Consider the following 15533-nt stretch of genomic DNA (forward strand, 5'->3'; position numbering starts at 1 on the left):
GATTCCAACAGCAGTCTCTGTTGAAAATGTTCCATCTGAACCTTAGAAACGTCTTATGATTCAGAAACTACATTACATCAAGATTTTGTTATTATTATTTCTATTTCATTTTAAATAAGATCTCATACTGCAGTCATTGTACTTCTTTGAAATAGATTGCAAGGCAGTGATCATTTTGGTTGTGGAGTGCTGTCAGATGAGTGATGTCACTGGAGGAATGATGCTGAGGCTGAAGGCAGAGGGACTCCTCTCTCTTCTTATTGCGCAGGATGATGCTGCAGCTCCTCTGCTTCGCACTCCAACCCACCTTGAAACGACTCTCTGGTGCTGCGTTCAGTGACTGTCCGGTTATTACCCGTTTCAACTGTCATTTTAAATGGATAGCAAATACACCAGAGGCAGAATATTCATGCGTGAAGAAGGATTAAGTAATAATAAATAATAATAGTAATAAATAATAAGTCCTGTTTAGATGTGGCAAAAGTAAACCAACCACCTGTTGGATATTCTGTCTTGCATACATATATGCAAGACAGAATATATATATATATATATATATATATATATATATATATATATATATATATATATATATATATATATATATATATATATATATGCTTTCAATTAATATTTGTAGACATGTAATAGAAATACATGAGTATTTTCTTGCACAACACACCAAAAAAGATCTGACTTACCTGATTCACAGGTAAGTCAAGTTAAGTCAGGTAAGATCAGACATTAAAAGTAGGAAAATGAACCGCAACATGACCATCGAGGTTGATGATGGTGATTATTATTATTATTATTATTATTAATAATAATACATATTTTTTCAGAGACTTGAATCTAACTGTCCATGTAATAATGTAATTCAACGCCACTACTACAACAACCACTACTACTTCTAATAATAATAACATTAATAATATAATAACTGAAAAACTGGAGAACGCATCAGACAATGTACCAGGTAATGAAAGCACAGCCAGACACCGATTTGATTTTTAATTCACAACGGTAGTTGTCGTCATCTATAGTGTAGTTAACACATTATTATTGCTCAGACCATCTGTGAGGTAAAGACGCGCTTAGAACTCGTTATCGTTGCGGTCTTGTCGACTTCTGAACGTTGACGTCATTATTTTTACTGGAAAGTCGAAAATCCGAGCCCATCCACAGCAGGGAAGGCAGCATTCGCGCGGAGGAATGGACAACTCAGGTAGCCAATGAACATCGGGAAGCCTGCAGCGAGGGCGGTGCCTGGAGCCTCATAAGGGGCTCGCCTTGCTGCGTCGGCGTCGTCTGCTCTCGTCTCATTGGCGCAGGTGAGGATGAGAGAGGGAGCGGAGCACCGGGGCACGAGCGTCCGAGGATCGGCGAGCGACTGATCGGGATACCGGCCGGGGCCGCCTGAGCGATGAGAGCTTCACCGAAAGGGGCACTTTGAGATATGATGAGGTTTATCTCTGGCCGGCAATAGTACTATGATTTGGTATGTGGCCACTTTGATAGCAAGTGTATTCAGCACCCGAGGAACGGCCGCTCAAGGTGAGTGCCCGAGTTTGACCTGTCCCCTCACTTGCCTCGCTTCTCCGAGCTCACTTTCAAGCCGTGGGCTGCCCGTGTGCTCGTGTGGAGAGCCGTGAAGTTCATGCATGAGTGTGGAAGTGGAGGAGCGTCAGAGGAAGCGCCAGCTTCACGAGTCCGGAGGACAAGCCGGAACTCTGCTTACCTGTTGTTTAAGGGGCGAATAGACAGCTGCTGCTGCTGCTGCTGCTGGTGTGTGTTGAAACATGAGCCTTTGGTTCGTGCGGCTTCGGTGATACAGAGGGGGAAATGGCACCGTGCGCAGCTTTTCATGTTCCCTACGAAGGCGTGTGGGTTTGGAGCCGGAGCTCCAGCATTGCTGCGGCAGACTGTCTTCCGAGCCCGAGCGCTGGGACTTGGTTTGGCTGCTGTCGGTCCATTTGCGACGTTGAGAGTTGCCTCACCTCTGCTGAGGGAGCGGTTCTCGCTGAGGCCCACACTGTCCGCTAGAGGAGGCCAGAGAGCGCCTGCACGCGCCGCAGCTGTCGCCGGTAGGAAGAGCGCGCATTCATGCTGAGTTTCTCAGTCACAGTGCAGCTGTTTGTGATGTGTCAGGCCTTCAAGTGGAGCCACCGAAGGTATATCATCTAGCGCTAAACTCATATTTTAACCACACTAAAGCAGAGGAAACTATCAAAATTTAACTGTGGTGCTGATAAAAATCTTCCTTTAACTTATATTTTGAACTGATAAAAGTGTCATTTATTTGCAATTAATTGCAAGTTAACTCTATTGACGGCCCTAAACATAATATAATGTATCTGGACTTGGTGTCTTCCTTCATTTATGTTGTAAGAGCTGTTGATCATTCATAGCGTCTTGTTCCATCCATGAAAATAAACACACTGTATTCCTATAATACCTCCTTTTAGCGATTAGCGATTCAAAACTGTGATGATATTTGGTAATATGATGTGTAATATTTGCAAGAAGCGTCATGAATGATCGATCACAATGTAACTAAGAAAAAAAAACTCTTAAATAAATGTATAAAATAGAATTTGGTTTGCTCATTGGAATCGATACATTTGGTGAGACTCATTTATAAAAAATTCACTGTACAATAAGTGACAGTTTGAGCGGTCGCACTCTAGTATAATTCAAACAATCCATTTCAAATGCATCAACTAAGCAAGGAAGTACAATACGTTATGTCTGCTTTAAAGATGAACGGCGCAGCGTCGTCGTCGCCACTGGAGGCGCCGAAGTCGTCTTCTATTGCGACCCCTAACTAACCATCAGGCATGACAGTAACTCAGCTCACTTTTGCAAACACTGCAGAAGAAATGTCGATACTGACTGATTCACTGCATGCAAGACAGAAATAAACTCACTTCTTAAGATGCAAAGTACAGTAGAACCTCTGTAAGTGAGTCTTATTAGTTGCTGTTCGAGTCACGATAAGTTTGACATCGGAAACTACTTCTCCCATGAGACATAAATGGAATGTAAAATACACTCCAGTGGTTAGAAATAATGAATGCAGGATGATATTACTGTTTTATAGCAAATCAATTTAAGAACAACTGTTGTCCTTCATGTAAGACAAATACAGGTTATGACAGGACTAGATTTCAGGACCGTCTTGTCACCCTGACTCCGCCTGGAGACTCGGACGGGAAGTGTGGTTGATGCTTGAATATAGTATGAATAGTTCAACCTTTGGGTTTTTGAGGGTCCATGTAGAAGGAGAACTCCCTGCATTGACCACTGTAAAGTGAGTCTATGTAGTGGCTCAGCTAAAGAAAATAAAGAGTGAATTTAGAAAATGCTAAGATAATAATGATGTAATGCATAATACAATTAAATAAAAAATAGATACTACAGCCTCTCACTCGAGCCTGCAACCGCCGATGACATTATCCCTCAGTCTTTTGAGTCGGCAGCGTGGATCCAGCAGGAATGCACGGCAGCGTCTGTGCGTGTGTTGTTTGCGCGCTGTCTCCCATCAATGACAGCAGGAGGCGTGTGGTGATGAGCAAGTAAAGCTGCAGCCACGTTGCTCTTTGCCCTTAAAAAGCGAATCCCCACCTCCCCTCCCATCGCCCCCCTCCCGCTCCTCATCTTCTTCACTTTCAAGTGAAAGTGGGACAGCGTCTGTGCGCCAGCTCATTAAACGGTGGAGAGGAGTAGAGGGAGCATATCAAGACAGGGTCTTCAACTTTTTGACACTTGAATGTAGCATGTTGATTGTGTTGACGGCTTTGCCTTGTTACTCCGGTTATATAACAGCTATTCCCTGGAGAGGTTGCACTTAGGCGTCCTTTGCCAAAAAAACATAGACTTAAGAGATTTTTTTTAAGCGGCTTCTCTCGTCTTTTCTGGAGTGAACAGGACTCACTTATGGGTGCTGTGACGTGGCTGGTTTCGAACACATGCTAAACCTCAAACTACCCCTGGATAGGTGGTTGATTTTAGACATAGCTTGTGCATGTAGAAGTGTTAACATATTCACGTTAAATGAACAGCAGAATTTCTCTTTCTCTTGCACAACAACAAAGATAGATGAGTCTCTTTCTCTAAACAAAGGTTCCGCAGCGAAATTCACAGTTAAATGTTTGGAACAGATTTCGTCCGACGATCTTGTCGTGATGCTGATGACCTTGGGTACGTTCCAGACTCTGACTCCTGCACTGCCTCCTTTCCTCACCTCTCTCTGTCCTCCCTCACTCACTTTCCTTACGCTCATCCTGTCTGGCCTCTGTGCCGTCATCTTTCTTTTCCACTCACACACTCGGGTGAACTCGCATCCCTCCAGGTTTCAAGTGGCCTCTCGCAGCATGGTTGGGTAGCGGAGGGACAGGGACATGGTGGGTTGTGTTAATGGAAGCTCGGGGAGTGCTCCACAGCAACCGTCTGCTGCCAGACACACTTGTTACCCTGCCCACACACTCACACACACACACACGCTCGTCCCCTCGGGGAGCTGTGTGTATGTAACCAGGATCTGAACATATGCCCACTATCAGGCTGTGTGGCCCAGACTAAGTTGCTCTAACTGTGGCTTAGCTGTGAGATAAATGCTGCACGGCTGTGCCACTGAAGACACCCGCAATAGAATAGACAGATCTAATCGGTCCCCACATCAGCTCATTGTCTTCTATGTTGACCATGTTGTACCAGCTACAGTCATAGTACTTGCTTCAGTTCCTCCATTATAATGTCCTCAACAGAATGCATGGGGGTGATGATCTATACAAGTAACATCCGATTTCCGACCTACTCGACTTACGTCCACCTGTCCACCCGTCCACCCGGTTGGTCGGAACCAATCCCGGTTGTAAGTCGGATGTTACTTGTATTTGATGATACCTGGTACTCCTTTTATGTGTTGGATGTGTTGGTGAAGAGCTGCCTAACATGACATTATAAAGATTGGATTCAATTGAAAGCTCAGTGCATCGACATGAATGTGCCAGGTAGACTTCTGTGGATGCAAAAGTTCATCAGTATGTTCCGCATTACTAGTGACAGTGTGTGTCCTCTGCTCCTGAAAGGTCTTTTACACCAACATGGTACCCAAACAGAATTTTGCACTGGCCAAAAAAAAAAAAAAAACACTCTTAAGGGATGTGTGTCGTATTCTGCGTTCTACGAACTGAGCAGGACAGTCACGTCCGCAGAATGTATTCGGCCTGACACTTTTGCCATTTACTGGTGTGTACTTCCACCTGAGTAACACTATATAGTGCCCTCTCACTTTGGTTCTGCTTAAACTTGCATGAAGGCGGGCAGGTTTGACAGGAAGCACCAAGACTCCTACTACAGCTGTCACACAGCTTTGGTAGACAGAACCCACCGCCAACAGTCACTTCCTGTGAATAATGAATGTACATGTTTTAAGTCAAGTCTCACGTGGGTTTACTATTTTATAAACAACACAAGCTTACCTTTGAATGAATGTCAGGATGACACGTCAGAAAATACGTTTTTGTCCAAACCATTGTGCTGACGTTTCAGTGCCGACTGTTTTGAAACTTTTTAGCATGTGCCACTCAGTCGCTGCACTTGATGGATCCACCCACAGACATTGAACTTCCATCTGATTGGATAACTTCTCCGTTTGTCCCGCCTTCATATTTGCCTTGCCTTTCTTTTTGTGAAGATGCATTTGCGCATATTCTATGCCATCGGCAAAAGTTTCACCGGACATATGGGTGCCATACTTTCTCCTGTTCAGAGGCAATATGGACACATGCAAACTTTGTGGTTTCTCATTTCTTCTGCCAGAATTTTAAAGATTCAGTGACTCTGTAGCAGAAGTTAGTGGACCAGACTCTCAGAAGTATCTAACTACACCCCTGTACGAAGAATATGTTTGACTAAGCAACTGATAAAAATGGGCGAAAGATCACAAAGAAATTGTAGTTGTTAGACAAGAAAGACTGGCGTCTTTGAACTGGTTGAATTCACCCGACTCGGGACTGTAATTGACACATCACTGAGGTTAGGGTGGTTACGAGTGACATGATAAGTCAGGCAAAAGTCGTCATCGTTTCTTAGAAATAACAAGGAAAAGCCAAATAAAACGAGTCTTGAGGATGTTGAAAGGAGTTGTGCAGCCGGGCCTCTGGGGTGAAACATCTTCGGATGTGCAGAAGGGATTGTTGTTTTAGAATCCCACTGCAAGTAAAGCTGTTCACAGAGTAACACTGTTTTACTTGTTTAAATATGTAGAAATGAGCAGTCATTTGACAATATCGGCTGCATAACTGGACTTGACAATGATGCAACTTTTTTTTGCTATCCATGTGTTGCATTGACAGCTTTGAACATCCAATCTCAGTTCCCCTCCTCAGTCTAAACTTCTTAATGGATGCAAATGTCGCAGTTATGGCTAAAACGTTTAATTCTTGCTTCATTAAAGCTCATCATTGCCCCCTGTTCGAGCCAAAAAAACGAGCTTTTGTTGAGCGAGCTGGTGCCTACGTAATTCATTTGTCCCACCAACAGCGTGTCTGTTTTTGATGATCCCAGCAGTGTGATAAATTAATGAGCCGTCTGGAGGTGGGTGGCTGCTTGGGCAAAGCAAAGCTGCTGACCAAAAAAAAGAAAAAACAGGTACCTTGTTTGACAGACAGTGGACAGCAGAGTGTGGGTGTTCAGTCTTCCTTACTCAGGTATGCCTTGGTTTCTATGTTGTGAATTGCACTGCATGTGGGTGAGCATTAGTTTGTTAGAGCGCTCATCAACACCAGCATTTTGAACGTAGTGCTTCCTAAACAACTTTCAAAACTAATGATAAAACAATGAAGCTTGTCCTTGGGATTCTCGGCTGTTGGGAGTCCCTGAATCCCTGAAAAACATCACAGTGTCTGCGTAGAGATTTGGACCTTGATAAGAGCTCTCGCTCACCGGGATAAAAAGCACATGATGTAGAATGGACAGCTTCTGCCAATAGCAAAGTCTAGCATGCTCCTTTTCTTTATATACAAGTCTCCTGGGCTTATTTTGATTATTAGTGCAGTAGAATTGTTAAAAAAATGCAGTGTGACTGAGTGAGTGAGTTACATTTTTCAAGGCAGGCAGTCATTAACCAGTTGTGAAGTTTTGATTGTAACTACAGTATAAACTAGGGATGCTTCGATCGATCGGTCACCGATCGTGATCGACTGATTTCAGCGTGGTCAGTGAATGCCGATCACTACCTGTCACTGCAGATCACAACAACCGATCACGTGTGATAGCCGGCGCTCTGATGAAGCCCCGCTGGTTGTGATGCGTCTGCTCCTCCATCCCTGCTGCTCACTCAGCAGCAGCATGTCTGCTGTGGAGCTTCTTTCACTCTGTCATGTAAAGTTTGCATCCTGCAGCACATGCGCGGGAAAATGCTGTGCAGGGAAGCGCCTTCAAATTAAACACACCATTTAAAGCACCAGCACTTGACGGAGCACAGAGAGTTTTAAGGGTTTGTGAAAGTGAAACCACTGGTTCCTCAGGTTGTTAGATTGTTAGTTTCACCGAGTGAAATGACCCGCCTTTCTCAGGGAGAGTCGGGTGCAGCGTTTGTTAGCCACCTGAATCTGAAACGTTGCTGAAACATGCGCTCTCTCTCGGAGTCCACAAGCGGTCGGTATGTGATTATTAAACGCACATAGCAAAGTCTCAAGAGACTCACCAAACTGCGACATCTCACATAAAATTTAATCTTTTTCAGTTGTCCTTTTGATATAATAGTTGCTGCATTCTGCAAAGTTTCTCTATTTTTTGCCTCCTTGAAGAGGTATATTAAAACAAGTGTGAATTAAAATTATTTAATGTTTTTTCACATGTACACAGAAGGTCACTCATTGTCAATCCATGTGATTGGTATCGGTGATGGGTATCAGTGATCAGCAGCAAACATCCTGATCGGAGCAGAAGAAAGACAAACCACTAGATGTTTCAACTTAAAATGATGGAAAAAAAAACCCTCTAAAATGATGAATCAATTTTGAACTCTCAAGTCACATATTCACTCCTGGCCTTATGTTGTTCAGTTTTCAAAAGCATTTACGAGCATGAAGCAGCGGTTGCTAATGCGTGTAGAGGTGAAGGCCTCGCTTAAGAGTTTGATCTGGTTGTGTTTTACTTGCTCTTTTTGCTGACTGTGCTCCAACAGCAACAACCCCGTCCTTGTGTCTTTTCACTCATCTCTCTCCATAACTTAATCTTGTCAGAGCTGTTTAGCTTCATCTGACTGAGCAGGAGATTGCGAGATTCCTTGACTCTTGAGGATTCACACATGTTCATGTCGTATAATGTGTTGAGAACAGTGCGTGCGGCGCATCCAGGCGCCCGCTGAGCCTAATGACAAGAAGCATCCCTGTGGCTGGCGGCAAACTGCACACTTCATGAGAGTCACCAACTTTGTGACAGCAATCAACATAGTATTGAGGCCACAGAGCGTAGCTCCTGGCTGCCATGACGGTTGAGTGAAGTGTTGCGGAACTTGACTGCTGGAAAAGAATAGCGCATTCAAAGGTGCACCCCTGTGAAGAGCGCACAGTGAGATCCGTTCTGGGGGAAAATGATCCAGCTCTGTGCTATATCTACAAGCCACGAGCCAAAAACTATTCAGGGTTCCTGAATGTCCTCATGTGACGCCTACCTTTGTGAAGATTCTCTATGCTAGCAATGCTAACTGGTTTTACTGTAAGGATTATAAGGACTGTTTGTTTCAGGTGACACCAAATTGGTTAAATTGTCCGTGCTTTCAGGGTTGTAACAAAAACCTCGGCTCGATGATTCATTGAATTGAATGAAACACATACAATGTAGTTTTTAATGCCCAATACTCCAACAAGTATCTGCAAAGATATTAATATTTTTGGGATGCTCTGATCAGGATTTCTGCTGCCGGCTCTTCAACATCTTTTTGGAGGACGATAAAATGGACAAATACACTCCAGACTCACTACACACTCACACCATAGACACACATGCACTTTATTTCGCAACACACACACACACACACATTCACATGCTGGACTGTTGTTGTTTATTTTACTCTTTATTTGTACTAAGGTGTTTTACTTGCTCTTATGTTTCCACCTGTCATGCTGCTGGAAATGGGAATTTCTCTTCAGAGATTAATAAAGTATTTATCTATCTATCTATCTATCACTGATACCGTTCAGCCAGAGTGCCGATCACCGATACCGATCACATGGATTGACAATGAATTTGTAATCAAAACCATGTGACCTTCTGTGTACATGATGTGAAAACAAGAACCATTATTATTGTATTATATGATATCGCTCTTCAAGGACGTAAAAAATAGAAAGACCTTGCAAAATGCAGCAACTTATTCTCTCAAAAGGACAACTGAAAAACGTTAAATTCAACGTGAGACGTCGCCGTTTGGTGACTCTCTAGAGACTTTGCTGTGTCTATAAAATATTTACATACTGGAGAGCACTGCATTTATGAAAGTTTCCATAGCAGACTTTTTCATATTCAGGTGGCTGACAAACCGACTCCAAAACAGCGACAGATCCGGTTGTTTCTGTCTCCTGGTCGTCTAGTTTGGTGAAATAAATGATTATTTTTTTGGGCAGTTTGCTGAAGGTTCCGAATGTCATGCTCGGACCGGTGGGTGTCACTAAGCGTCGGCTGTGCTAACAGCATTCACCAATCACGCTGAAATCGGCTGATCGTGATAAGTGACTGATCACTCGGAGCATCCCTAAATTATTTACATTAAATTCGAGTGAAGTGTAATTTTACTTTGTTGTTTCTAATTGAAAAATACTGAGTGTGTAACTTTGAACTACATATATATATTTTTTAACATTTTGTATAGGTCTGCCAAAACTAGGTAGGTACTCAAGGTAGTACCGGTCACATGACTTGAGTTTGGAGGCATTTTACTGCGTTGTTCCAATGTGGTTTTGTTTTGTAGAGCAAAACAAAACCACAAGCTTGGGCCAATTAACCTCCCTGGCTGTGGACCATCTGAACTCCTGGGTACAATTTTGGGCTTGTGCATCCTAGAACAGATTAAAAGACATTGCGTGACGGTTTTGCTTCATTCAATATGGCAAGCAATAGGATGAACTGTGGCATGTGTGCTCCAGTGCTCCACTATGTAGCTGCAATGACATCCGATTTGGGGAGGCTTGTGTGGAATGTACAGTGTTTAAAAAGTGGAAATTTAACATTTCACAATGTGCTCTCTGATAAATCAAACCTTTGCAAATTCCATCTTTATTTTGCGTGTTCCTAAGACAGTGTTTTTGTGCTATTGTGCACACCAGGTGATGTGGTTGTTGTGAGGGTGTATACCTGCTTAACTTTTTCATTCTTCCAGTAACTCGAAACTTTAGTGGATCCACCAACAAATGTGAGCCAAGAAGCCAATGCCCATCGGCTGATGCTTCTGTAAGTGGTGGGCACGGAGTGTGCTGGGGTGTCACCTAATTCTTTGTGGGGGAGGACAGCTAGGCTCATCCAGTATTGCCTTCCATTGTTGCTTCAATTATAGATCGCCCCAGAAAGAGAGAGGAAGCTTTTACAGAAGAATGTGTGAGCTTCCTCGAGTGGTGATGACTTTATCGCCCCGCTTGTCTCACGCAGAGACCGATGTGACAGATGTGCTCTCGGCTGACTGTACATGTCTGAGGGGAGCTCTCTGTACTCATGCTGGTAATTGTGCATCCCACTCTGCAGTTGTCATACAACTTCAGAGTATTGTTCAAGTTGTGTAGATTACTGATGACAACTTCTCTTATGATATGAGGAAGGATTCTGGCAGCGGCACAGTGGAGTATTCTTTTAAACTAGTAGAGGGTTGACAAGAAAAAGAAACTGACACACGAAACAACACTTCTTAAACGCCTGAAAAGAGTTCACTGTTTACTGCATTAGAGCTGCACTTTGATACTGATTCACCACAACTTTTGACCCAATGTTAACCCTACCTACTTTGTTATGATGCAATCGAAGACTGGAGACATCGCTCACGAAACGCTCCCCAGTGTTCCAAAGAGCTGTCTCTTTGAATTGAAGGGAAGGGAAATTAAATTTTCAGGGAAGTGCGATCTACTCTTGGGAGGCAGCAGTGTACCCTTAACTTCACTTTGCAGGGGCACTACTCTGATATGTTAAAGTGCTTCTCCAAGAACGCTTCTCAAATGTTCGCTGTCAGCACAGTGTCCTGGAGAGAGGTACTGTAGAAGGGTTCAGGACAGCTAGGAAATGAGGAGTGCGAAGAACATAGAAGTAGTATGGAGTACTGAAAGACAGTGTCAGCAAGATCTGGTATAAATTTCTAGTATTTGGCTTCATAGACTGAAATTTAGAGCCTCAAAATGCATGCTAAAGTACGACCCAACGACACGCCCACATCCCTACAACTAAATCGGCCATCACTGTACGTGTCATTGCATAAATATGGATCATCTACAAAGGCGGATCTGCTGAATTACATCACGAAATAAATGTAAATCTAGTTGTAATTGAACAGACTTTTAGTAAGGGGGCGTCTGTGAAACGTGAAAAAATGGACGCCCGATTCTCGACCGTAGCTTGGCGGCCAGATTACGCCGGTATATGGTGGCATCTGGTGGCCAAGCTACGGTCGAGAATCGGGCGTCCATTTTTTCACGTTTTGCAGACGCCCACACCCCCCCTAGCTAAAAGCCTGTAAGTGAACCACAAGAACTGGAAATCAGCCTTTGTGACATCACTTCCTGGCAGCATACCATTAGAGTGCAGGTAAAAAAAGCTCTTCACCTGAGAGGTGCCCGGCATTGTGACAGAGGGGGGTGAGGCTACCATGAGTACTTTTCATGATTCTTGATTTACACCCAGCAGATGGAGCTAATTTTACGACGCAGCATCTTAAAACATGACCACAACATGGCTGTTAAAAAATGTAAACAAAGCTGGACAAAATGAACTTTTAGTTCTGTGTCAAAAATTGGCAGCACAAAACAAGCCCACGCCAGCTACTGACAAGCGTTCAAGACATACAATTTTAGCAAAAAAGAAAAAGAAGGTATTTTCGTATTCTTGGTAAAATCACCTGTGTCATGTTTTTGTTGATTCACACGGAATAGTATTTCAAATACAGCGAGCATTTGCATGTTTGCAAGCATATGGGTATTTAAAAAAATGGGTGGGGCCGGAGGGGCTTAAAATAATGTCATTTTCAAAAGGGGGGCACTGCAAAAAAAAAATTAGGCACTGTTCTAACCAACAAATGAAGAGCATCATAAGAACTAGGTGAAGCAAGTTTAAAGAATGAGGGACGAGCAGCCACCATCTGTGTTTTGCTGCTTTGCAGGATTATTTTGCTTAATGTTTCCCACAAACAGTTTTTGAAACTGACTGCAAATGCCCATTTTTTTCCAACATATGCAAATGGAAAGTAAAAATACCAACCTATTAAAACAGTGGAGACAAGGCATCAATACTCGCCAGTAAGAGAGTTTTACATTGCATTTACATTACAGCTCAGTGTTGCCATCTCTCACCATGATGCGGTTCAAATAAAAATAAGTCCATTGTTTCCATGAAACTGCTCTTCTTCCGAACAAACCCTTGACAAATTATGTCATCATTATAAGCTGAGAGAGGCGCTACTTCCACTGCTTCAGTGCACAGTGCACCAGGGTTGGGTACTGCCAGTAACCTCACAAGATTGTGGCGCAGTTTGACCCACTTATGAGAACCTTTTCGGTGTCGCTTTCTAGTTTGTGGTTGTCTGTGGAAATGAAATTCTTTTCAGTTTTTCTTCCTTCAAAGTATGTATTGGTTGTTGTTGGTGCCGGTGACACTTTAAGGTCATGTGTACAGATCCAATCTCCAAACGTATTTAGTCATTATAGTTTTACATTACAGTTATTCAAGTCTCATCCTTCAAATGTTCAACTGTAGGCTGGTTTCCAACTGACTCACTGTCACAGTTTAGATTTGAAATGCATGGAGAATAAAAAGAAGCTAGTGCTCCACCAAGGTCCAATATCCGTTTAAACCCCCCTGAAATTAGCGTTATTCATGACCTTTATAGAACAGGACATAATTCCACAGCGTGAGCAAAACGTGACTTTACCACCTCATCGCTTGTCACATCAGTGCTTGGATTAAAAATCCATCTCGTATATGACGTTGCATAATGTCTGAAATTAAAAGTCGGAGCATTAAAAAGTTTGTCTCCGATCGTGGTCAAAGTAATTCAACTAGAAAGCAGTTAAAATAATGAACAGTTCAGTCACCATGTTCACACAATGTGTGATTATATGACAGTGTGCCTGTTTCATCCCCAGCTTTAAGATGATAAACTTGATTCATTTTAGAAAGTCTTAGCGAGGCATGCTTTCTCATTTGACTCTCCAGCCGCGACTGCCTTCTAATTTTTTTTTTTTTTTTTTTTTTTTAAACATGCAGTGTATCACTTTTCCCCCCTCTCTGGCGCACGAGTTATTGCTTTGCTGTTTGAAAATGTATTTTATGCCCAAATGTTTTGTCAATTATGGAGCACATTAGCACTTGCACTGGGAAAGCTAGTTAGGCATATGGTGATGCAGGTCCCTGTGGGCAGCTTCATACAGCAAGTGAGCAGAGAGAGACTGCACCGCATAATGACGGGTCTTTCAGTGGTTTGGCTTCAGAACTGGTCATTTAAGTATGTAGAAGTCGGTGGGAAGATGACAGGGATTTCTGGGAGCCAGTCGAGTCAGCGCCGGCGTCACTGATGCTGCTGCTTTAGGCCTCTCATGCAGCTTAGACAAAGTTCTCAAAATAGTAGTGGTAAAAATAGTTGCAGAATGTGTAGCTATAAATAAAGTTTTTGTCAATACTGCGTGAGGAATTTTTGATGCCCATTATTAAAGTGCTACACATGCGCTCACCCTGAAGAAAAACGATTGAGAAATTGGTTGTTAAGAATCTGTCATGACTGCTTAGCTAAGGTGGACCCAAGAGCAGATGATTCTGAATTCAGACGACTCGGACAAGCGAGGTTAACAGTTAACCAAGTTTAATACAAATAACAAATACACAAACAATAAGGAGAACAGAAGTCGACGACACCAGAAGCGGAGCGCAGAGGACAACACACGAAGGAGAGGGAAAAACCTAAAACAGAAAAACAGGCGTGAGATACACAGCGCTGCAAACAAGGACAACAGAAAACTATGCACTCGGATAGAACTCTGATGAGGCTAATACAAAACTAAAGACGCTCGGTAGAGGTGAAAACAAAACTCTAACCGAGGAAATAACTAGCACAAAGGCTGAACTAAAGTCGCGAGTAACACAAACACTCGAGGAAGCTAACATGCAGGTAATGACAGGGAGCAAGCGATAGGAGCGCTGGATAGAGTGAGAAGAGAGACAAAGGTGACAGTACGAGGAGATGAACTCGGAGCAAAACAGAGAGCTAAACAGGGTCACAAGCGAACCGAGCAATTGAGCGAGAACGGACCATGAGAACAGCTGGTTCTCCAGGTGTATAAATCTCTGCACAGGGAATCAGTGGAATGAGGACCAGCTGTGCTGCCATGAAGCTGGAGGGGGTGAGGAAACCATGAACCGGAACACAGGAAGTGACACAGTAAAAGCACAAACCATGACAGAATCACTCTTAAAATATAGGTTGCCTTTCATTGAAAGTGCAGAATCGGCACCGGCAGGTTCAGACGGATACAAAAGTGTACAGCTTGCAGTGAGAAAACAGGAAGACCTAGCATGCATCATTTCATTGCAGGTGTTGGAGCAGAGCATTTTTCCAATATATGCCTCGGACCATTTTCATTAAGGAGCTGGTTCAGTACCGCAGCGTGGTTTCTATTATGGCCTCTTGCTTGCATGGATCATGTTTTCTGCATCCTGTAGCATCTCAATACTGTACTCCATTAAACCCCATCCCATCTCCTCTCCTGCCAGTCTGTGTCTGCCGTCTCTTCCACCCGTCTCATTTTACAGCCCGGTCCACTGATGCAGCGCAGTCAGTTTCTTCAACAAGGACTGCTCCAGATGCATTAAAGATTCATTAGATCAAGGTATAGGATACTTCAGTATAGCCTGAGCAGCTTGGAAATCCATCCCATGATGCTCACCCAACTCTCCATTCATGGATGTGAAGTTAAGCTCCGTACAGTAAGTGCACAGATGAGGCGGAGAAGTTGTACAAGCCTAGCATGCTGTCTGGCCTTGCTCACCTCAGCTGCTGTGTGGGAGTCGCTGAGATCACCAAGCATGTTGTGGGGACGAGCCTCAGGGGACAGACTGCGATTGGACCAAACACCTTGCCATAAGCAAATTACAATGAAGTGTAGAGCTGAAACTGACAGATAGACACTGCAGTTTGATGCTGTCCTCATTTAAAGGATATGTTTATTGATTTGCTGGCACCCGGTATTGACGTTAAACCCTGAAAAACACAGCACTCCAAACCAATTTCTCCATCAATTTGGCTCGCCAGCGCTGCAGCGGCATGAATCACCCGACAC

General features: G+C 43.4%; 1 protein-coding gene across 8 annotated transcripts in view; it reads left to right on the plus strand.

The window, feature by feature from the left end:
* Window positions 1-1322: 1322 nt before the first annotated feature.
* Window positions 1323-15533, plus strand: part of LOC128748132 (protein turtle homolog B-like) — a 100455-nt gene continuing 86244 nt past the window's right edge. For all 8 annotated transcript variants that reach the window (XR_008412752.1, XM_053846553.1, XM_053846557.1 and 5 more), the window contains exon 1: window positions 1323-1554. Coding sequence is in view for 7 of the 8 variants with exons in the window: in XM_053846553.1 (XP_053702528.1) it covers window positions 1491-1554 (64 nt within the window). In the remaining variant the exon portion in view is untranslated. The remainder of the gene's footprint in view (window positions 1555-15533) is intronic.

Source organism: Synchiropus splendidus, chromosome 17 (genome assembly GCF_027744825.2).
Source record: "Synchiropus splendidus isolate RoL2022-P1 chromosome 17, RoL_Sspl_1.0, whole genome shotgun sequence".
In the NCBI taxonomy this organism is placed as follows: domain Eukaryota; kingdom Metazoa; phylum Chordata; class Actinopteri; order Syngnathiformes; family Callionymidae; genus Synchiropus; species Synchiropus splendidus.